Here is a 24798-nt window from a genome sequence, read left to right as displayed (position 1 = left end):
CCCCCCCCCCCCCCCTGCACAGCAGGGGAGTCAAATCCCCTCTCCCTCTCCGTGAGTCCCTCCCCCTGCTCTGCCTCTCTCAAATACATACATACATGCATACATACATACATACATACATACCAGAGGTTCAGGGTTGATGATGTCTGGATCAAGGTGGGAACTTGAAGATATGGGGTCAAAATCTTAGAGATCCCAGTCACAGTCTTGAGATGGAGCCAGCTTCAGCATCAGGTCTAGATCCTCAGAGACAGACCCAAGTTTTGGTATTATTTATTTCTGCTCTGATTTTTTATTATTTCCTTCCTTCTGCTGGTTTTGGGTTTTGTTGTTCTTTTTCTAGCTCCTGTAGATGTAAGGTTAGGCTGTTTATTTGAGATTTTGTTGTTGTTGTTGAGGTAGGACTTTATTGCTATAAACTTGCCTCTTAGAACTGTTTTCCCAGTATCCAGAAGGTTTTGGATATGGTTCCTGCCAGTTCTTTTGTTCCCAGAGGTTTCTTTCTGTGAACACTGCCTGTCTGGGACATGGTGGGAGATGAGCAAATAACCTCCCCACTGTGTGCCCCAGGCACTCTTCAGATCACTGTTTCCATGCTGTATGTTCACAGGCTGTTTACCCTGCCTTTTCTCTAAGAGTAACCCCAGTGCCCTCCAGGGTCTCTCCCAGCCAAGCCAATTGATCTTTAAAATTCCAGGTTTCAAGCCCTGCTGGTTGCAAGAACTCACAAAATTCAGCCCCCCTTGCTTTTCAAGGCAATTGCTATTGGGATTCATCTTCCCCATACCGACTCTAGTCTGTCTCTTGCCCTTCTCTATGACGGGAGCTCCCTACCCATCACAGGGCCACAATCTGTTTCTCTCCTTATTTCCTGCCTTCTTCTCCTTCCTGCCTCTTCCCTACGTTTAGCTATAGAGTTTGCTCTGCCAGTTTTTTGGTTGATTTCTGGGGTATTTAGGATGATTTGATTGTTATCTAGTTGTATTCATGGGACCAGGTGAACCTCAGGTTCTCCTACTCTGCCATCATCTTCCAACCTCTTAGAGGCCCTAGGATTTTCAATATGGTAAATGAGCACTGGCTTAGCTTAAAGTCACCATCTGCATTTGTCCCTAACAAGAGAATCAGCCTGTTGTTTGAAGCTTTGAAGCTAGGCATTGACTTCTCTCTAGCTATGAAAGTGCTAGGCACCATCTTCTTCCAATAAAAGACTGTTTTGTCTACATTGAAAATCTGTCATTTAGTGTAGGCACGCTCATTGAGCATCTTAGATCTGGATAAGTTGCGCAGCTTCTGCATTACCACATGTTGCTTCACCTGTGCTCTTATGTTATGGAGACGGCTTCTTTTCCTTAAACCTCATGAACCAACCTCTGTTAACTCCAGACTTCTCTTCTGCAGCTTCCTCACCTCTCTCAGCATTCATAGAATTGAAGAGTTCTCTCTGAACTATGCTTTGGCTTAAGTGAATAATGTGGTTTATGGTACCCCCAAATAATTACAATAGTAACATCAAAGATGATCACAGATAGCCACAAGAAATATAATAATAATGAAAAAGCTTAAAATATAGTGAGAAGTACCAAAATATGACACAGAGACACAAGGTGAACAGATGCTGTTGGAAAAATGGCATTGATAGACTTTCTGTATGCAGGGTTGCCACAAACTGATTTGTAAAAAATGTAGTCTTTGAAGTGCAGTAAAGTGAAACACAGTAAAATAATGTATGCCTGTACCTAGTAATTTTATATTATGAATTAATGATTTCTGTGTAAGTCTCCCTGGAAAGACTATTTCCTCAAGTTCAGAACTAGTCACACACATCTACATATTTCCTATCGCATATAAACAGTAAATAAATATGTGTAACTTTATGAGTATCTGAATTAAATCAACACTTTTGTTCCCCTAGTATTCTGTTATTGCCAACTATATCTGGTATAGTAACTTATCCAAGTAAAAGTTTATAGCCATTTTTTTTGCATTAGACATATACAAAACCCCTTTATTTTATAGTGTTAAAATAGAGAGTAATTGGGAGGGACTGTTTATTATGCAATTGCTTTATATCTCTGTCAATGACTAGATTTAAAGAAATGAAAGGAGCGGCACTGGAGTTGGCTCCAGTAGGTGCTGTATAACTAGATCCTTAGTTCAGAGGCTCAGATTCACTTGAGCTATCTATTGTGAGGCACAAAATTTGTTTCAGACAATGTATTAATAGTAATACCTGAAATTTAAGTGTCTGATGTGTACAGCTATTTTCCTTGTAAACTTTACATGTGTTGGATCCTTACTACTACTTTACGAGGTATGTACTCTATAACCCAATTTTAATAGATGAAGAAACTAAGTCAGAGGGATTAAGAAACTTACCCAAAGTCATAAATTAGTAAGCAGGTAAAACAAGTTTTGAGCCATGCAGTTTGGCTCTAGAACTTGTGCTCTTAACAATTACACTATTAAAAGAAATCTCATGCTTCTACTCAATTTACTTTTGTTAATTCTGTTGTTAATATTGTTGGTATACCTAATTATATTCACGGAATATATAGCATTCATAGAATTACATAGTGTGACTTTCATACTTATTTGCTTGCAATTATTCTAATTTACCTTAGGGTCTGAATAAAGGGTAAAGATTATGTTAAATTTTATTTTACAAACTACATATATCTAGAACATATATTCTATGTCTTAAGTATAATTTAAACTCTTATTCTTTGATAATAAATAAATGTTGTACTTATTAAAATTTTAACAGGGTTAGTGAGAGTTCACCAGGAGCAGTACATAGTTATGAAGCTGTACAGCAGATAATCGAAGGTGATAATATTTTATACATGTTAAGCAATTATAGGGTTTTCTACATTACATTAACATTTTGAGACTTACATTTAAAAATTTATAGCCATAAAATTATACAATAGCAAATTTAAAGAGGTATTCAGTAGTGAGTATGATATTTTCAATAAAAGTTCTTATGTTTCAGATTCTGGGAGTTGTACAAAACAAATGAACCTTGGTTGTTAGCCACCATAAAATACATAACTTAGTAAGGACACAAGCACATCATGCATCACTTTAACGTATAGTGTAATACATGATAAAAGTTATGTGTAATTTGTAGTGAGTCCACAGATAGCCAATTTGTTCAACCCAAGTAAATTGGGAAGATTTTATGCAACCTTAAAGGATGAGTAGGATTTAGTCAAGTGAAGAAGGGAGATATCTGGTATTTTACAAAGAGGATGTAGCATGAACAAACAGCATGAATAGGGAATTACAAGTAGAATGGTATTAGAAGGTGAAGCAGTAAGTAGGGATAAGGTAAGAGAGAGCCAATCAGAGGGATTGGATGGTGTGCTAAGGAATTTTTTTTCATATATAATAAGAAATCACTGAAGACTTTTTGTAGGGAAGTGGCATTGTTGGATTCAATTGTAGACAGATTATTCAGGCCATTTGTAGAAGCTACATTTGGGGACTAGGAATAGGAAAGGGAAGTTATTGCTCTGTTTTAGGTGTATGATAAGTGCATATTTATATTAGAACATAAATAAGAAAAGGGGCAGATTTGAGGAAATTTACTGGTAAAATGGGCAAAACTTGGTGATTGGATATGAAAGGAAGGGAGATTAAATCTTGGTAACATTAACTAAGAGAATAGAAGAGGAAAAACAAGTGTTGTTGAGAAAACGATGATGAGTTCGTATCACTTAGTTATATACATTCATTCAGATGTTAATTACCATTTGTTGTCTGACTGGGAGAATCTCTAGTGTTGGCAGTTCTATTGTTTCTCTTAGAGTTTTCTTTCTCTTTACTGAGTTATTTAAAAAAGAACTATGAAATTTAAACTCAATACATATAATTAATATTTGAAATATATGACGAACTTACTATTATTTCAGAATTCATAAAAACCCACTCAACTGAAGAATTTGGAGATGTTTCTGCAACTGATCCACGTAAGTTTCCACTTGCTTAAGCATTATTGTGTTAATAACCTGTTGAGTGCATTAATTTCTATAATTTAAAGTAATTATTATGGTAATAACATAGATTCCCTGAAGTTTGGAGCCATATAGTTGAACTGGCTATCCAGCAAGTATTGAAATTCCTAGTTAAGGCTACATGCTACAAAAAATAGACTCATTTTTGAGGACTACCTGGCTATCACTTGGATTGAAGGATTTTTAGTTTGATTGGAGTATGCTACTGAAATGTTTCAGGAGTGCCAGGCCTTTGAGATGAACAGTGATAAATTTAAGAGGTCATTTGTAGATTTTGTTTCTATGAATTATAGATCATCTCGTATGCACTAATTCCTTGACAACAGCTGAATACCTGTCAGTTCATGAATATAAAAGGCTGTAAGAACTAACATGTTAATCTTCTGACTACTTATCAACAGAAGGGAGAAATTACTTTGCTTATGTCTTAGTACTGGAAAGAATTTTGAAGCAATCATGTAATGTATGCTATAGAATACAATTTAGATGTGGAAAATAAGATTTGGTTGGAAAAGGCTGATGGGAATCCTGCCCTCTTTCAACTTCAGCTTTTCAACTAATGTTGCCATATTTAAGCTAAGGGCAGCTTGATGCCACAGCACTCCCAAGTTCTGTAGACACCTTTGGTCCAAGAGAGTCCTGAATGACTAGATGGGTAGAAAAGTATCTAGAGCTTTGGAGTGGATAGTGAAAGCTTCTTTCTACCTCAAGGGGAAACCCTCTGTACATCTATGGAGCTCGCTCTCTATCTGTGCAGCTGTCTTCTCTCTAATACTATGCCCTGTGAATTCTAGCTGCTTGGGGCTTCCAAAGCTCTAAACCTTGTCTCTGAACTACAGGACAACAATAGACTCTGTTTGGGTCCCCCTTTCTTATGCTGTGTCCTGGAAACTTCAGGAAGTAAGATGGGGTTATCAAAGGGCTTTGTTCCTTTGTTTTCCTTCTGTCAGAGATTACCGCCTTGCACTTTTTGTTTTCCAATTTCTGAATGTTGCTTTTTCACATATTTTCATCCAGATTTTAATTGGTTTAAGGTGAAAGGATAATTCTAGTCTCTGATGCTCTATCATGGACAAAACCAGAAGTCTTTATGCCCCCATATGGGCTGATAGAACATATCTTCCAACCAAACCAAAAGAATAAAATATAATAGTAGAAATGTTAGTGATGATTTAAAAATATTCTTTTTCTTTTTTCTGTTTCTTTCTGTCTCTTTCTTCATTCATTCAGTTAATTGAGGTATAATTGATATACATTACGTTCAAGTGTATGATATTTGCATATATTGCAAAATGATCATCATCATAAGTCTGGTTAACATCTATCACCACACCCTACAAGAATTTTTTTTTCTTGGGATGAGAAATTTTAAGATCTACTCTCTTAGCAACTTTCAAATATGCAATATAGCATTATTATTTTTTTTTTAAAAGATTTTATTTATTCATTTGAGAGAGAGAGAGAGAGACAGCCAGCAAGAGAGGGAACACAAGCAGGGAGAGTGGGAGAGGAAGAAGCAGGCTTCCAGCGGAGGAGCCTGATGCGGTGCTCCATCCCAGAATGCCAGGATCACGCCCTGAGCCGAAGGCAAATGCTTAACGACTGAGCCACCCAGGCGCCCCTGCAATATAGCATTATTAACTCTAGATGCCATTCTGTACATTACATTCCATGACTTATTTATTTTGTAACTGGGAGTTTGTATCTTTTGACCTTCTTTACCCATTTTGCCCACCCCACTTCCACCCCCTATGTCTAGGAGCCACCAATCTGTTCTCTGTATTCACGAGCTAACTTTTTCCATGGCCGCTGCCTCAGTCCCTGGGCTCCTTTGGTATAGATCTGCTGTCTCAGTATTGTTCAGTTTTACTTGTATACACTTTTTTTTTCTGTTAAAAGTACCCCTTTTCATCTTACCAGACAAACTTTATTCTCTTCTCTTCCTTTTCTCTAAATTCTATTTGATACCATAGCCTAATCAACAAGACAAAAGCTACCTTTGTATTCTACTCTGCTTTTATACCACTATTTAATTTTGATGTTGCTTCATTTCATAATTAATAGAATTAACTTTTTTAAAAAAATTTATTTATCTATCATCTATCTATCTATCTATCTATCTATCTATCTATCTATCATCTATCAGAGAGAGAGAGAACATGCACGAGCAGGGGGAGCGGCAGGCAGAGGGAGATGCAGGCTCCCCACTAAACAAGGAGCTGGATGCGGGACTTGATCCCGAGACTCTGGGATCATGACCTGAGCTCAAGGCAGATGTTTAGCCAACTGAGGCACCTATGGAATTAATTTTTTTAGAGCAGTTTTAGATTTATAGAAAAATTGAGCAGAAAGTACAGAGTTCCTATATATCCATTCTCTGCCTCCTACTTTCTGCACAAAGTTTTATTAACATTTTGCATTAATGTTCTACCTATGTTAAAATTGATGAACCAATATTGATATGTTATTACCTAAACTCTGTAGTTTACATAGGGTTCAATCTTTGTGCTATAGAGCTCTATGGGTTTTGACAAATGTATAATGTCATGTATCCACCTTTATAGTATCATACAGAAGAGTTTCACTGTTTTGAATCCCATGTTCAACCTATTCATTTGTCCCTCCATCCACTTGAGTCCTTGGCAATCATTGATCTTTTTGATATCTCTATAGTATTGCCCTTCCAAGAATGTTATATATTTGGATTCATACAGTCTTTCTTTTACTTAGCAATATGCATTTAAGGTTTCTGCTTAATGATTTTTGTGGTTTTATAGCTAATTTCTTTTTATTACTAAATAATAATCCATTGTGTGCATGTATCATAGTTTGTTTAATCAATTTATCTATTGAAAGACATCTTGGTTGCTTCTAATTTTTTGCAATTACAGAATAGCTACAGCAAACTTAGGTTTTTCGTGTGGACATGTTTTTCAACTGATTTGGGTAAATATCAAGGAAGGCAATTGCTGGATCATATAGTAAATGTATGTTTAGTTTTGTAAGAAACTGCCAAACTGTTTTGCAAATGGGCTTCATCATTTCGTATTCCTACCAACAATGAGAAAAAGAATTCCTGTTGCTCTATATCTTTGTCAACATTTGGTGTTGTCAGAATTTTGGATTTTAGCCATTCTAAATGTTATTTAGTGGTATCTCATTGTTTTAATTTGTAATATCTGATGTTGAGAATCTTTTCATATTTTTTTGCCATCTTTGGTGACGTATTTGTTCAGATATTTTACCCATTTTTAATTGGGTTATTTGCTTTCTTGTTGTTGAGTTTTAAGTGTTCTTTGTGTATTGTGGACATAAGCCCTTTGTCAGATAATTGCAAAGGGTTTCTTTCAGTCTCTGGATTCTCTTTTCATTCTTTTAATGGTACCGTTTGTAGAATGGAAGTTTTAAATTTTAATGAAATTGAAATTACTAGTTTTTTCTTTCATGGATTGTGCTTTTGTTGTATCTAAAAGTCATCTTCAAACCTAATGTAATCTAGATTTTCTCTTATATTATCTTCTAGAAGTTTTATATTTTTGGATTTTGTATTTAAATCTATGATCCATTTTGAGTTAATTGAACCCATCCCCACATCCACCTCCCCTCTGGTAACAGTTTGTTCTGTATAGTTAAGAGTCTGTTTCTTGGTTTTCTCTCTTTTTCCCCCCCATGATGGTTGGTTTTGTTTGTTGAAATCATATTTCTCTGACAGACTTATTTTGCTTAGTATAATAGTCTCTAGCTCCATCCATGTCATTGTAAATGGCAAGATTTCATTTTTTTTCATGGCTGAGAAATAGTCTATTGTATATATTTCTCTATTTTTATCTAACTATCATCATCTATCATCTGTTATCTATCATCTATACTCTATCATCTATCTATCATCATCTATCATCTGTCTCTATCTATCTATCTATCTATCTATCTCATCTATTTACTACATATTCTTTATCCATTTATCAGTGAATGAGCATTTGGGCTCTTTCCATGATTTGGCTATTGGTTGATAATCAAGGTGTATGTATCCCTTTGAATTAGTATTTTTGTATTCTTTGGGTAAATACCAGTGGTGCAATTGCTGGATCATAAGGTAGTTCTATTTTTAACTTTTTGAAGAACCTCCATACTGTCTTCCAGAGTGGCTGCACCAGTTTGCATTCCCACCAACAGTGCAAGAGGGTTCCTCTTTCTCTGTATCCTTGCCAACACCTGTTGTTTGCTGTGTTGTTAATTTTAGCCATTCTAACAGGTGTGGGATGATATCTCATTGTAGTTTTGGTTTGCATTTCCCTGATGATGAGTGGTGTTGAGCATGTTTTTATGTGTCTTTGGAAAAACACCTATTCATGTCTTTTACCCATTTGTTAACTGGATTATTTGTCTTTTTGGGTGTTGAGTCTTGTAAGTTCTTTATATATTTTGGATACTAACCCTTCATCTAAGAAGCCATTTGCAAATATCCTCTCCAATTCCAAAGGTTACCTTTTAGTTTTGTTGATTGTTTCCTTCACCGTGCAGAAGCTTTTAATTTTGATGGAGCCCCAGTAGTTTATTTTTGCTTTTGTTTCCCTTCGCTCAGGAGACATGTCTTGTAAGAAGTTGCTACAGCTGATGTCATAGAGGTTACTCCCTGTATCTCCTCTAGGATTTTAATGGCTTCCTCTCTAACATTTAGAATTGGAAGAATAAATATCGTTAAAATGTCTATATTACCCAAAGCAATCTACAGATTTAATGCAATTCCTATCAAAATACCAATAGCCTTTTTCACAGAGCTAGAACAAACAATCCTAAAATTTGTATGGAACCGCAAAAGATCCCAAATAGCTAAAGCAATCTTGAAAGAGAAAAGCAAAGCTGGAGACATCACAATTCCTGACTTCGAGTTACATTACAAAGCTGTCGTGATCCAAACAGTATGGTGCTGGCACAAGAATAGACCTATAGATCAATGGAACAGAATAGAAAACCCAGAAATGAACCCACAACTATGTGGTCAATTAATCTTCAACAAAGCAGGAAATAATATCCAATGGAAAAAAGACAGTCTTCTCAACAAATGTGTTGGGAAAACTGGACAGCCACATGCAGCAGAATGAAACTGGACTACTTTATTATACTATATACAAAAATAAACTCAAAATCAAACATTTTCTTAACTTGGTGTTTTCATTACATGAAAATAGTTTATATCACCATTTTTAAGTTTTTATTAATTTGTTTTTGCAGTGTTTTGTAGTTTTTGAAAAAAGTTATTGTAAACCAGACATAAAAGTACCAGTCATAAGGGATAAGTATGATAAAGTTAACTATGTTAAAATTAAAATTTTCTGTTTGCCAATACATACTATCAGGAAATCAGAAATAAATCAGAGTGGAAAAAGAGATTTTTGAATACCTAAAACTGTCAAATGATTAGTATACAAAAGACATAAAGAACTATTTTAAATCCAGAAAAAAGGACAATTATTTCAATAAAAGCAGACAAAAAAAAAAAAAAAAAAAAAAAAAAAAAAAAAAGAAAGAAAGAAAAGAAAAGATATTTAACCAAAGAAGGAATCCAAATAGCCAGTAAGACTGAATAATCAAGGAATTGCAAATTCACCGCAGTGGGAAACTTTCATACCTCTCAGATTGTCAAATTAAAAAGTGTGACAATAAGTATTAACAAGGGTATATACCAACAGGAACTCCTCATATGTACACTGAGTGAGGTGTACATTGGCACACTTTGTTTTTTAAAAATTATTTATTTTTGCAAGAGAGAGCGCACACGCGCACAAGTTGGGGATGGGCAGAGGGAGAAGTCTCTCTGGCTGAGTGGGGAGCCCCATGTGGGACTCAATCCCAGGATCCTGGGATCATGACCTGAGCCGAAGGCGATGCTTAATTGACTGAGCCACCAAGGTGCCTGGCACAATTACTTTGAAAAATAGCTTTTCTTTATCTAAGTTATGGATTGCATACCCTTAAACTCTTTTTTCACAGCTTTGTTGATATATAATTGACATATATAAGTTTAAGGTGGTCAAAATTATTTGATATGTATATGTTGCAAAATGCCTACTACAATAAGGGTAGTTTATTCATCTTGTGTCTCATGTAATTACCATTTTGTTGTTGGTGTTGTTATGGTGAGAACATTAAAGTTCTACTCTTATAGCAGCTTTCAAGTATATAATACAGTACTAACCATAGTCACCATGTTGTACATTTGATTTCCAGAACTTATTCATATTATAATTGAAAATGTATACCCTTTGACCAACACCTCTCCATTTCCCCCATGCTACAGCTCCTGGAAACCACTATTCTACTCCATTTCTTTTTCAATATTTTTAGATTCCATGTGTAAGTGAGATCATATAGTATTTGTTTTTCTCTTTCTGACTTATTTCACTTAGTACAATGTCCTCAATGTCCATCTGTGTTGTCACAAGTGGTAGGATTTCCTTTTTTATGGCTGGATAATACTCCATTTTATGTATATGTGTATACATATATGTATACATTTATATATATGTGTGTGTATCAATCACATTTTCTTTATTCATTTTTTAGATTGTTTCCATGTCTTGGCTATTGTATTGTAAATAATGCTGCAGTGGATGTGGGAGAGCAGCTATTTCCTTGAGGCAGTGACTTCATTTTCTTTATATATATACCCAGAAAAGGGATTGCTGGATCATACAGTATTTCTATTTTAAATTTTTTGAGGAACCTCCATACTGTTTTCCACAGTGGCAGTGCCGCTTCACATTCCCAGCAACAGTGCACCAGGGTTTCTTTTTCTCCACATCTCATCAACAGCTGTTATCTCTTGTCTTTTAGATAATAGCCATTCTAACAGGTGTGAGATGATTTCTTATTGTTGTTTTGATTTACATTTCCCTGATGGTTAGTGTTGTTGAGCACATTTTCATGTATCTATTGGCTCTTTGTATGCCTTCTTTGGAAAAATGTCTATTCAGGTCCTCTGTCCATTTTTAATTGGATTTAAAAATATATATTTGGATATTAACTTATCAGACATATGGTTTGGAAATATTTTCCTCATTCCATAGCATGCTTTTTTATTTTGTTGATTTTGTCATTTGCTATGCAGAAACTTTTTAGTTTGATGTAGTCCCACTTTTTCTTGTTGTTCCTTATTTATTTCATTGTGTCTTCATTGTGTTCTTCAACTCCAAAATTTCTGTTTTTTAAATGATTTCTATCTCTTTGTTTACCTTCTCGTTTTCTCTTGTATTACTTCCTCTATGTCATGAAATTGTTTATCTGTATCCTCTTGTAGGTCTCTGAGCATCTTCAGAAAAATTATATTGAATTATTTGTTGGGCAAGTCCTGTATCTTTATTTCTTTGGGGCCGATTACTGGAGATTTATTGTATTCCTTTGGTGGAATCATGTTTCCCTGATTCTCTGTGATCCCTATATCATTGCATAGTTGACTGCACATTTGAAGAAGCAGTTGCCTCTTTTAGGCTTTATAGACTAACTTCAGTAAGGAAAGATCTTCAACTGCAGGTGGGGGGATGCTGGAGTGTGCCATGACCCTACGGTCTAGTGCCAAGTATGGGGGGGCATGTGGCAGAACTAGTCTGGAGGTATTGTGAATTGTTGGGTCAGGCTATCGTAGTCCACAGCATCAACAACTGCACGGTCCATGGCAAATATTATAGAGTCTGCAGAGACTTCAGAGGCTGTTGACGTCTTCAGCATTGTTTCCAGGTTCAGCTACAAGGGACCAGGGCAAACATTGGTGTGGCCAGAGCTGGTGTACACACTCTTGGCTGAAGGCCAGCAGGAGGTGTGTGTGTAGTGGCAGTGGCCAGTTGTAAACACATATGTAGTGGTGTGGTCCAGGGAAGACAGCAAGGGCTGAGGCCAATTATGGGCACACAGACAGCTTGGGGAACCTGGCTGTCTGTGTGCGCCGCTGTGGCTTCTGGGTTTTGCTACAGGCACACAGCAGTGGAGGCTGGTAATGGGCCAGGGGTGTGCAGTGGTGCACAGTGACAGAAGACAGGGGCCTGTTCTGGGCCTGCAAACAGCTGCGGGGATCTGGCTGCTGGCAGCGCTCTTCTGTGACTGCCTAGTCTCCCTCTTGGCATGCACATGACAGTAGAAGCTGGTGATGGGTTGAGCTGGAAGCATGCAGGTGTACAACTGGAGGGGTTAGCCCTGAGTGAGCGCATGGTGGTGTTAGCTATGGGGACCTAGGCTGGTGTTTTGCACTTGCACAGCCACAGAGTCTTGGGCTGGCTGCTGGTGTGGCTCTTGGGCTCCAGTGGTGGTGGTGGTGGTGGTGGTGGTGGTGGTGGTGTGTGTATGTATGTATGTGATGGGGATTAGGAAGGGATCAGGCAACTGACATCAGCCAATGAAAATAGCTGTGGGACAAAACCCAGTGAAATTTGCAGGGTGTTCTCAGTGGCTGTGCTGGCCATTGGTTTCTTTAGTGATGGAAGCTGCTGAGGTCATCTGTGGAGCAGGTCACAGGGAACGATAGTGACTCAGGCTCTGTGGCTGATACTGGTAGCCCTGTGCTTCCTTGTTCCTAGCTGTATTTATATATGTCAGCCTTACCTGTTTCTGGGTGGGGTGAAACCTAAGGAGATCCTTTATAGAGTGGAGGAAAGGCTAGGTGAGCTGGTTGCTGACCCCCCCCCCTCTTTCTTTCTTCTTCTTTTTTCTTTCTTTTTTTTTTTTTTTTGTTTCTCTTCTTTTCTCTTCTTTTCTTTTCTTTTTTCTTTTCTTTTCTTTTTTTTTCTTTTCTTCTTTACCAGCCAGGGGAACTCTTTCTAGCTGGGGAGTTCCAGTTTGGTACTAAGTAATGATGGCTTGGGGGATCGGATGGTGCAGGGACAAAGAAGCTTTTCTTCCTTTCATTTTTATGCAGTTATTTTTAAGTTTTTTTTTTTATTTTATTTCAGTGTGTGGCTAAAGTTTTTTAAGTGGAATTTGGAGCTCTACCTGAGTTGTTTCATTCATGGACAGCTGTTTAGTGGTTGATCTTTGTAGAGGGATGGAAGCTGGGGTCTCCTACTCTGCAATTTTGGTGATGTCCTTAAACTCTTGTCCATATGCTCTGGGATACATGTACAAGTATTTTCATACCAAGTTTTTTTTTGTTTGTTTGCTTTTTTTTTTTTTTTTTTTGTAATAGCCCCCAAATCGAAGATCCCAAATATTTGTAGAGTGGAGTGGATAAACAAATTGTGGCCTATTCATGCAATGGAAAGTCGTACCATAATAAAAATGTTTGAAATGGCTACTCATAACACCATTAATTTTTCAAATGTAATATTGATTGAAAGAAACAAGTCATAAATACAGGGAGAATTTTCTTTTGTAAAAAATTAAAAGCTAGGGAAACTTAAACTATGTTGATTAAGGATATTAACAAAGGTGGAAAAGATATAAAAATGAGAAAAAAAAAGGGATAATAGGCTGAAAGAAAGGTTGTGATGGGGGGGGACACATAAAGAGCCTCTGGGATATTGGCAATTCCAGGTACTATGCTGTTGACCTTGAGTGGTGGTTGTGTGGATACTTGCTTTGTAGTTATTCATTAAAAGGTAATTATATTTTTATGTATGACTCAGTAAATATGCCAAAGCTCATGATTATAAAATATAAAATAAAACTAAGGGGATTAATTTATATTGAGACTTTTAAAGAATGAAGTAAAGCCCAGAGACTATAAAAGAAAAAATCAATAGATTTGACTAAGTATAAAAATTCTGTACATTTGAAACAATCTATAAATATTAGTAAATAAATAATAACAGACTAGAGGATATTTGTTACATATTATATCTAGTATTAATTGGCCCCTACAAATGAATAATAAAAAGTCAAACAATTCAGGAGAAAAATGGACATATGAACAGGCATTTCACAGAAGCAGAAATAAAAATATCCAAAAACAAATGAAATGAGGTTTTACTTGATTAGTGATCATGGAAATGAAAATTACTTATAAGACATATTGAAGTGAACATTAATAACAACTAATATTGGTGACCATATGGAGAAAACCTCTGTTATACTTCGTTGGTTTGAATGAAAATTGTTCTCAAATTTATGGAGCTCACTATAGTAATATCTATAAAAATAGAAATGTGCATACCTTAACAACACATTTATTTTTAGGAATTTGTCTCAACAGAGATACTGGCATGATGTATTAGCAGTTTTAATGGACATATAGTATTCTATTTTATGGTTATGTCATAATTTCTAATTCTCCCATAGATGCTCATATAGATAATTTCTATATTTGTTTCTATAGGAAGTAATACTCTCAGTATATTTGTATAAGCAAAAACATGGAAACAACATGCATTTTAGGACTGACTAAATGAATTATGGTCCATTTGTAGCAATGGAATGTTGCATAGCTTTTAAAAAGAATAACTTTATGTAAACTGCTTAGAAACATTTTCCTTGACATTTAAGAGAATGAAGCAAGATAAAAGCATTTTATATACGTTTTTATCCCATTTTTGTAATCCATCTATGTACACGAATCCTACACAGATTAGCTGTTTCTTAGACCTCTTCCAAAGAGGAAAAAAAAACCTGTCAATTGAGAAGTAATATGCATTAATTATTAATAATTTTTATCAGTTAATTAATAAAATGCTGCAGCTTCTATAAAAGAGATAAAAGAGGTTCACATTCCCCCCAATATGCAGCTAAATCTCCCTTTCCCATGCTAGCTACTTCAAAATTACTTCATAGGCCACTTTGGTAACCAGGGGTATTCTTCTCAGGAAGAGGATCTTCACCAAAACATTTCAGTAAGAATAAGAAATGGGGGCACCTGGCTGGCTCAGTCAGTAGCATGTGGCTCTTGATTTCAAGGTTGTGAGTTTGAGCCCTACATTGGGTGTAGAGATTACTTAAAAATAAAAAAAATCTTAAAAAGAATGGGTTTCCCGATCTCTTTTATTTTTTGGTTTTCACATTATTCATAATGAGAACTTGAGGAAGAACAATTGGTTGATTCCTCAAACTATTCCACCTGGTAACAGAAGTAAAATGTTTCCATCTTCACATTCTATGATACTGAGTTGAAATTCCTAAATTAGTAGCATCATAGATGGAGGCCTGTGTTAGTCAGTTTGGGCTGCTATAACAAAATATGACAGATTGGGTGGCATACACAACAGAAATTTATTTCTCACAATTCTGAATGCTGGGAAGTCTGATATCGGGGTTCCAGCATTGTCAAGCTTTGGTGAGAACCTTCTTCCTGGTTTGCAGATTATCCTCAAATGATGGAAAATAGGGAAAGGAGGTTGTCTCACTCCTGTCTCTTGTATCTCATGTGCCTAATGATTTAATTGCCTCTCAAAGGCCCCATCTCCAAGTACCAACATATTGGTGAATACTGATCCATAGCAGGGCCTTTTCTCCTTTCTGTGACCTGTACTTTCAAATTGTGATGGAAATAACAGTTGATGTTCTTTGTAATCCTTTACTAAATCCAAGGCATAATTTTAAATCATGCCCTATGCTATTATCAAATTAATCTTAAAATGATATGGTATAATATTTAATTTATTTAATTTATTTATTTATAAGACTAACTTTTGAGAGAGAGAGAGTGTGAGCGTGGGGGGGAGGGGCAGAAGGAGAGGGAGAAACAGGCTTCTGCCTGAGCTCTATCCCAAGATCCCAAGATCATGACCTGAGCCGAAGGCAGACACTTAACTAACTGAGCCACTGAGGCACCTCATATTTTATCCATTTTAAATATTCTCTCTTGCCTATAAAAAATTCTACATTTGATTTTTCTAAAAGTGACTTCTTTTAACATACATTTTGAATTTTTAAGGAGTGTTGACCCTCCTAGAACAAAGCCTCTGGTTTACTTGGTTTCTTTATATACTTATTTTATTTTTTAAAAGATTTTATTTATTAATTAGAGAGAGCATGAGCGAGGGGAAGGGGCAGAGGGAGAGAGAGAATCTCAAGCAGACTCCCTGCCACCCAGGGAGCCCGACTCAGGGCTTGATCTCACGACCCATGAGATCATGAGTACTTGACTTATTTGGTTCCCTTGATATATGTTGCACATTTCTGCTTTTCCTGTCTTTACGTATGATTTTGCCTATTTCTTTCTAATAAAAGCCTACCCATTCTTTAAGGCTTAGCTGATTTTTATCTTCTTCCTTTCCCTTCTCAGCACCTAAACATTCATTATATTTCTCTGTACCACTATTTTGACATGTGGAATAGAAAAAAATACAATTGATATATAGGAACTGTGGACAGCTTCCATGTTATTTAACATTATCTTTTTACACTTCATGTTTGGTTTATCTTGCAGCAAACTTAGTGAAGTTTGTCTTCTCTCATATACTTTTTGTGTTACAGGATTGAAGAATCTTATGTTATTACCCTGAGAGTTCATTGATTACTATGGATTCTCATTATGTGGTTTCCTTTTTTTAAATTATTTTTTAAAGATTTTATTTATTAGCCAGAGAGAGAGAGAGAGAGAGAGTGAGAGCACAAGCAGGGCGAGTTGCAGGCAGAGGTAGAAGCAGGCTCCCCACTGAGCAAGAAGCCCGATGTGGGACTTGATCCCAGGACTCTGGGATCATGACCTGAGCTGAAGGCAGACACTTAAACCGACTGAGCCACCCAGGCATCCCTATGTGGGTTTCCTTTTAAGTAGCATTTTAGTTAACCTTTTGGGTTATTTGATTCAGGTGGAAAACTTAACAGAATTGTTAGCATCTTCCCATAGACTTTATTGACTTAGCAACAGCAACTTTTCTCTTAGCATCTTAGAGTCCTTTTATATATGATGTTATAAGGAGGTCACACACACTGACCTCAATCCAGTTTTGTCACTTACTAGATGCATAGTTTTGATCAAGTTATAGAACCTCTCTGAGACTCTATTTATTTGAAAATGGTGACAATATCTTCTTTTTGGGTTATTTTGAGGATTCAGAGAATTGTGAAGTAGCATAGTGATATAACAGGAATTTAATAAAGTGGTAGCTCTATTTATCATAAGCATTTGTTCCTTGAGTACTGTCTCCTTGTTATGTTCATCGAGTTCTCATACATACAGTAGTGAGGTACATCAGCATAGAGGTATAACTAGCCATTTGTAATACCTTTAAATTTTTTCCCTTTTTTTTGTGATAGAAACTGCTTATTCATTGATGAATCGATTGAATGTCATGTTGAAAATATTTGAAAAACAGTCAAATATGTTGGAGAGGTAAGCTTTTAAAATAACTCCTTTTCCTCATTATGAAAATGAGTAGACATCTATTTTAGAAAAATTGGAAACATAAATAAGCACACTGTTAAAAAAATTTAGTGTTCTTATGTCAATTTTCGTGATATGTGTAATTTTAAAATTGTAACCATGCAGAATATAAAATTGTACAGCCACAATGGAAAACAGTATGTCAGTTTCTCAAAAAATTAAAAATGTAATTACCATATGATCCAGTAATTTCATTTCTGATTAGATACCCTGCAAAATTGAAATCAGGGTCTCAAAGATATTTATACACCCATGTTTACTGAAGCCTTATTTACAGTAGCAAAGGGTGGAAACAACTCGAGTGACCAAAAACAGATAAACAGATAAAGAAAATGTGATACATACATACAATGGGATATTATTTAGTCTTAAAAAGGAAGGAAATTCTGACATATGCTACAAGTTGAATGAACCTTAAGGATATTATGCTAAGTAAAATAAACCAGTCACAAGAACACAAAGTTATATGATTTCACTTCTATGAGGTACCTAGAATAGTCACTGTGGATTACCCACAGTTCTTTCAGGTGACTAAGGTTAAATTAGTTACAAAACTTGTATGTTGAAAAAGCATGTCTTGTAGAATGAAATCACAAATCAACTTTTATTTGGACACTTTCAGTTCATTTACATTTGCTAATCGAAGCTTATTTTCCCCCTGCTCCTGGATAAAAACTAGGGTAAACCATGACTTTTTTGATCACTCTCAGATAATAATTAATTTAAATTTAATTTAGAAGCATTGTCCTTAATTGGAAAATTAAAATTCCCTGTCAAATATTATAGTCAATATTTTAATTTTTATTCTAAGTCAAGACTTCTTGGGGTGCCTGGGTGGCTCAGTCGGTTAAGTGTCTGCCTTTGGCTCAGGTCATGATCCCAGAGTCCTGAGATCAAGTCCCATGTGGGGTCCCTGTTCACCAAAGGGCCTGCTTTTCCCTCTCCCTCGGCCTGCCACTTTGCCTACTTGTGTTCTCTATCTCTCTGTCAAATAAATAAATAAAATCTTAAAAAGAAAAAAAGACTTCTCTCCTTTTCCTCCCACCCAATATACCAGCTGGAAACTGCTAGGGGTTATGACTGACTTTTCTCTTTCATTACCTCCTTTCCAAGTATCTAGTTGTAGTTTCTGTTCTCCATGTCTTTGGGAAGACAGAGAATAAAGAAAAGTCAGGTATACAGGAAAAGTCTTACTTGACTGTCAACTGGCTTCCTTCTCCATAACTACAGATAACACCCAATTTTCTAAGTATTCTTAAAATGCCTCTCACTAGGCTTGTGATCAGGGCAAGCATATCCTCCTCTCCCTTAAGGGTTTGTATGTGGCTCAAGGCACCCAATAGCTCTCTGCAGAGAAATACTCTTAAGTCTTCTCTCCTGACCCTTTTATATTGTCCATATCAATGAAAGGTTTTAATGCTCTTTCTTGGCTGCCTGCTTTTTTTTTGAAGTGCTAATGGCCATCTGCCTCACCCATTACTTTGGCATGTGATACTGGGAACTCAGGGTCTCCGTTGATGCCTCCTTACACAACTTATTACAGTTACATCCTTGAAAATTCTGTTAAAATAAAGATAGGGTGTGGCAGAAGTCTTAGTGTAGTTTTAGCCTTAAATTCAGAACTAGGAGGGAGGGAAGATGGCAGAATAGGGCAGCGAGTTTCATCTGGTAACTTGAATTATCAAATCATTCTGAACACCTGGGAATTCAACCTGAGATGTAAGAAAATTGCTGCAATTCTACAAATAGAAAAGTGACCACTTTTTGCAGGGTTGGAGGTGTGGAGATGTGAATCTGAGGGGATATATCAGAAGATAAATCGTGGGGGAAGGGTGCCTCTGTCAGCGGGCTGCTGGAAAGTGGTATAGCAGTGGAGCACAAAATTGGAACTTTTAGAAGTCTGCTGTGAGGAATGACCCTGCCTGAAAGGTGCTCAGGTGGTGAAGTGGGGTGGAATCTTAGGTGGGACAATGTGGTCTCAGGATCCCTAGGGTCACAGAAAGAAAGGGGGAGCCTAAATATGGCAGAGTTCCCAAGCATTGGAGCAGGGAAGCTGGCTATAATTAGCAAGCCCCCAAGTGGCCTCTCAGCTAGGTGTTGCCATAAACCGCAAACCACAGCACAGTCTGTGACTGCTTCAGAGCAGGGGCCCAGCAAGCGACAACCACTGTGAAACCCAGCTCCTTCCCCTGGGAGGAGCAGTGGAAGTGCATGCTCAATGCAGAGGCCCAGCGAGCAGCAGGGTGGTGGTGAGACACCCCACCCTTCCCTGGGAGGATTGGTGTGGGTGTGCGCTGCAGGAGTCTGGGGAGTTTGGCCTACACAAAAGGGACTGACTGCCTTTCCCTGAGGGTACACTGAAGAATGGTGGCAAGGATCTTTCAGCTCCAGGACTGGAGATCCGGGCCCCACCTTTGGGGAACTAAAGCCACATAGAACAACCCAAAGCAGCTTACACTAAGCCCAGCCCCCTGGCAAGGGGTGGTGCAACTCTGCTCAGGCAAAGACACCTGAGAATCAGAGCATCAGCCCCTTCCCCAGAAGACCAGAAGGATCCTTAGGCAAATACCAAGTTTATAGATCACTCAGAAATGAAAAATTTCTGTGTTAGGGGAAAGTAGTATATAGAATTGGAGGTTTTTTCACATGAGTCTTTAGTCTTTCAGTTTAAAATTTCCTTTTTTTTTTCCTTTTTAACTAGTTTCTTATTTTATCAACTCTGTTTTTATGTATTTTTTTTAATTTTAATTTTTACTTTTACATTTTATAGATATATTCTTCATTTTTGACTTCTGTTCACTGTGTTCAATTTTATTTTTGTATATATATAAATTTTGCTTTCTTTACAATTTTGGGATTTAGTGTCTTCTAACAAACAGACCAAAATACACCCAGGACCAAGTGGATCACCCTGTTTTGTCCACCTGTGAGATTATATTCTCTCTTTTTTCCCTTTTTTTCTCTTTTTTGGTTTCTGATCTCTTGGATTTATCTAGTGTGTACTTCTCTTCAGTTGTTGATATTTTTTATTTTGTTCTCTCATTCATCTATTCTGCTCTGGGCAAAATGACTAGAAGGAGGAATTCACAACAAAAGGAAGAGCCAGAGGTAATACTCTCTGCTACAGATCTAAATATAAAATATAAAAAATATAAAATCAATACACAGAAATCAGTTGCTTGTCTATACACTAACAATGAGACTGAAGAAAGAGAAATTAAAGAATCTATCCCATTTATAATTGCACCAATAACCATAAGATACTTAGGAATAGACCTAACCAAAGAGGTAAAGGATCTGTACTCTAAAAACTACAGAACGCTTATGAAAGAAATTGAGGAAGACACAAAGAGACGGAAAAACATTCCATTCTCATGGATTGGAAGAAGAAATATTGTTAAAATGTCTACGCTACCCAGAGCAATCTACACATTCAGTGCAATCCCTATCAAAATAACATTGACATTTTTCACAGAGCTGGAAAAATAATCCTAAAATTTGTATGGAACCAGAAAAGACCCTGATAGCCAGAGGAATGTTGAGAAAGAAAACCAAAGCTTGTGGCATCACAATTCTGGATTTTAAGCTATGTTACAAAGCTGTGATCATCAAGTCATTATGGTACTGGCACAAAAACAGACACATAGATCAGTGGAACAGAACAGAGAAGCAAGAAATGGACCATCAACTCTATGGTCAACTAATCCTTGACAAAGCAGGAAAGAATATCCATTGGAAAAAAAGACAGTCTCTTCAATAAATGGTGCTGGGAAAGTTGGACAGCCACATGCAGAAGAATGAATCTAGATCATTTTCTTACACCATACACAAAGATAAACTCAAAATAGATGAAAGACCTCAATGTGAGACAGGAATCCATCAAAATCCTAGAAGAGAATACAGGCAGCAACCTCTTAGACCTTGGTCACAGCAACGTCTTACAAGACATGTCTCCAAAGGCAAGGGAAACTAAAGCAAAAATGAATTCTTGGGACTTCATCAAGATAAAAAGCTTCTGCACAGCAAAGGAAACAGTCAACAAAACAAAGAGGCAACCCACAGAATGGGAGAAGATATTTGCAAATGACAGTTCAGATAATGGGCTGGTATCCAAGATCTATAAAGAACACGGCCCTAACAACTTTATCTGATAAAGGTTATCTATGAGTTAGTATGCTAACTCTATGAGTTAACACTATACTTAATTCTAAGATCCGGAAGAAAGCAGGACATGCTTAGCACATCTATTCATCATTGTGGTACAGATTATAGCCAGGGCAATTAGAGAAGAAAAGGAATGAAAGGGATTCATATTGGAAAGGAAGAAGTAAAACTACCTCTTTTTGTAGATGTCATGATCTTGTATTTAGAAAATTTTAAGGGATCCACTAAAATCTATATGAAGAAATAAGTGAATTCGCATTTTGCAGCATACAAGATTTATAAATAAAAATCAATTGTTTCTATAAACTAACTTGTTACAGGTTGAATTGTGTCCCCCAAAGAGTTATGTTGAAGTTCTAACTCCTAGTATCTCATAATGAACTTATTTTCAAATAAGGTAATTGCAGATGTAATTAGTTAAGATGAGGTCATACTGGGGTAGGATTGGCCCTTATTCCAATATGACTGGTATCCTTGTAATAATTGGAGAAGACTGTACACAAAGAGGGAAGAAGTTATGGAGACAGAGATTGGATTTATGCTGCTGCAATCCAAACGGTACCAGGGACTACTAGAAGCTAGAAGAGGGAAACGGATTCTCCTTTAGAAGTTTCAGAGGGAGCATGGCCCTAACAACTTAATTTTAGATTTATAGTCTCCAGAAATGTAAGAACATAAATTTTAAATTACCCAGATTGTGATACTTTGTTACAGCAGTCTTAGGAAACTAGTACACTAGTGATGAACATTCCGCAAATGAAATAAAACAATTCCATATAAAATACCACCAAAGACAAGAAATAATTTAACAAAAGAAGTGTAAGACTTGTGCACTGAAAACCACAAAACATTGAAAGAACTTAAAGAAGACCTAATTAAATGGATAGACATTCCATTTTTATTGGCTGTTAGATTTAATAATCTTAAAATGGCAGTGTTCCTCAAATTGATCTACCGATTCAATGCAATCTCTGTCAAAATCTCAACCTTCTCTTTGATGAACTGACAAGCTTATCCTAAAATTCATGTAGAAATGCCAGGAATCCAGAATCACCAAAGAAATCTTAAGAAGAACAAAGTTGGAGGACTCACATTTAATTAATTTTATTATTTTTTATCATTTTTTTTTACATTTAACTAATTTTAAAACTTAATACAAGGCTGTAGTAATCAAGACAATGTGGTACTGGCATAAGGTTAGACCTATATACATGAGTGGAATAAAATTGAATGTCTAGAAATAAACCCTTACATTTATGGTCAATTGATTTTTAAGAGGGAGGCCAACACAATTCAGTGGAGAAAAGAATAGTCTTTTTTTAAAAAAATATTTTTATTTTTTATTCAAATATAATTAAAATAGTCTCATATTAGTTTCAGAGATGTACAATATGATTTCACAATTCTATACATTACTTGGCATATTATTAATCCCCTTTACTTATTTCATCCATCCACCCACCCACCTCTCCTCTGGTAACCACCAGTTTGTTCTCTATATTTTGGAGTCTATTTCTTGATCTGTCTCTCTCTCTATTTTCCTTTGTTCATTTGTTTTCTTAAATTCCACATATGAGTGAAATCATATGATATCTGTCTTTCTCTGACATATTTCAGTTAGCATTGTACCCTCTAGATCCACGTTGTTGCAAATGGCAACATTTCATTCTTCATATGTCTGAATAATATTCCATTGAACATGTCTGTATATCTATCATCTATCTATCACCTATCATCTATCTAATATATAGCGTCTATCTAATGTATATCATCTATATCATCTATTTCTGTGTATCTTCTTTATCAGTTCATCTATTGATGGACACTTTGGCTGCTTCCATAGTTTGGCTATTGTAAATAGTGCTGCAGTAAACATAGGAGTGCATCTATCCTTTTAAGTTAGTGTTTTTGTATTCTTTTGTTAAATTCCCAGTAGCGTGATAACTGGATTTGTAAGGTAGTTTAATGTTTAATTTTTTGAGGAACCGCCATACTGTTTTCCACAGTGGCTGCTCCACTTTGCATTCCTACCAAAAGTGCACAAGGGTTTCTTTTTCTCCACATCTGCACCAATGCTCGTTATTTCTTGTGTTTTTTATTTTAGCCATTATAGCATATGGGAGGTGATATCTTATCATGGTTTTGATTTGCATTTCCCCAATGATTAGTGATGTTGAATATCTTTTCATTTGTCTGTTTGCTATGTCTATGTCTTCAGAAAAATGTCTATTCATGTCCTTTGCCCATTTAAAAATCAGATTGTAGTTTTTTTTGGTGTTGACTTTGGTAAATTCTTTATATATTTTGGATACTAACCTTTTATTGGATATATCATTTGTGGAAAATAGTCTTTTTAATAACTGATACTTGGACAACTGGATATCCCTATGTGAAAGAATGAAGTTGCATCCTTTCTTCATGCCATCCACTAGACCTAACTCAAAAATTACCAAAGATCTAAATTTAAGAGCTAAAATTATAAACCTTTTAGAAGAAACATAGGAATAAATCTTTGTGGCTTTGAGTAAGGTAATGGCTTCTTAAATAAGACACCAAAAGCACAACAAACAAAAGAAAGGAAATAGATAAGTTGACTGTCATAAAATTAAAAACTTTTGTACTACAAATGATACATCAAGAGTGTGAAAAGCTAACTCGGATTGCAAAAACTATTCATGAATCATATATTTGATAAGGGACTTGTATCCAGAATATATAAATAGCACTTATGCCCCAGTAATAGATAAATAACCCAAATTAAAAATGGACAAATCTCTGAATAGACCTATTCTGAAGCAAGATATACCAGTGGTCAATAAGCACATGAAATGATGTTCAACATCATTTTCATTAGGGAATTTCAAATCAATAGTGCAGTGATTTACCACTTCACACCCATTAGGATGGCTATAAGAAAAAAGAGATGACAATAATAATTGTTGGCAAGGATGTAGAGGAACTGAGACCGTCATACGTTGCTGGTGGAATTGAAGTGGTCTGTCTGCTATGAAAACCAGTTTGTCAGTTCTTCAAAATGTTAAATACAAAGTCAACATATGACTCAGAAATTCTATTCCTAGGTTATACCTGAGTGATTGAAGACATATATAAGCAAAAACTTGTACATGGATATTCATAGTAGCATGTGCCATAATAGCTCCAAATCGGAAAAAATATAAATGCCCATAAACTGATGAATGGATAAATAAAATGTATACACTGGTACAATGGAATAATATTTGGCAATAAAAAGGAACACAGCACTAATATATGCTACAACATGGATGAACCTTGAAAACATTATGCTAA

General features: G+C 36.1%; 1 protein-coding gene across 1 annotated transcript in view; it reads left to right on the top strand.

Annotated features, from left to right (window-relative positions):
• Positions 1 to 24798, top strand: part of CCDC7 (coiled-coil domain containing 7) — a 346398-nt gene that overhangs the window by 42106 nt on the left and 279494 nt on the right. The window contains exons 7-9 of the mRNA XM_040645272.1: positions 2768 to 2829; positions 3918 to 3974; positions 17199 to 17274. Of these exons, the coding sequence (XP_040501206.1) occupies positions 2768 to 2829; positions 3918 to 3974; positions 17199 to 17274 (195 nt within the window). The remainder of the gene's footprint in view (positions 1 to 2767; positions 2830 to 3917; positions 3975 to 17198; positions 17275 to 24798) is intronic.

The sequence above is a fragment of the Ursus maritimus genome, unplaced genomic scaffold (genome assembly GCF_017311325.1).
Source record: "Ursus maritimus isolate PB19 unplaced genomic scaffold, ASM1731132v1 scaffold_31, whole genome shotgun sequence".
Lineage (NCBI taxonomy): Eukaryota > Metazoa > Chordata > Mammalia > Carnivora > Ursidae > Ursus > Ursus maritimus.
This window is presented reverse-complemented; position numbering and strand designations above follow the sequence as displayed.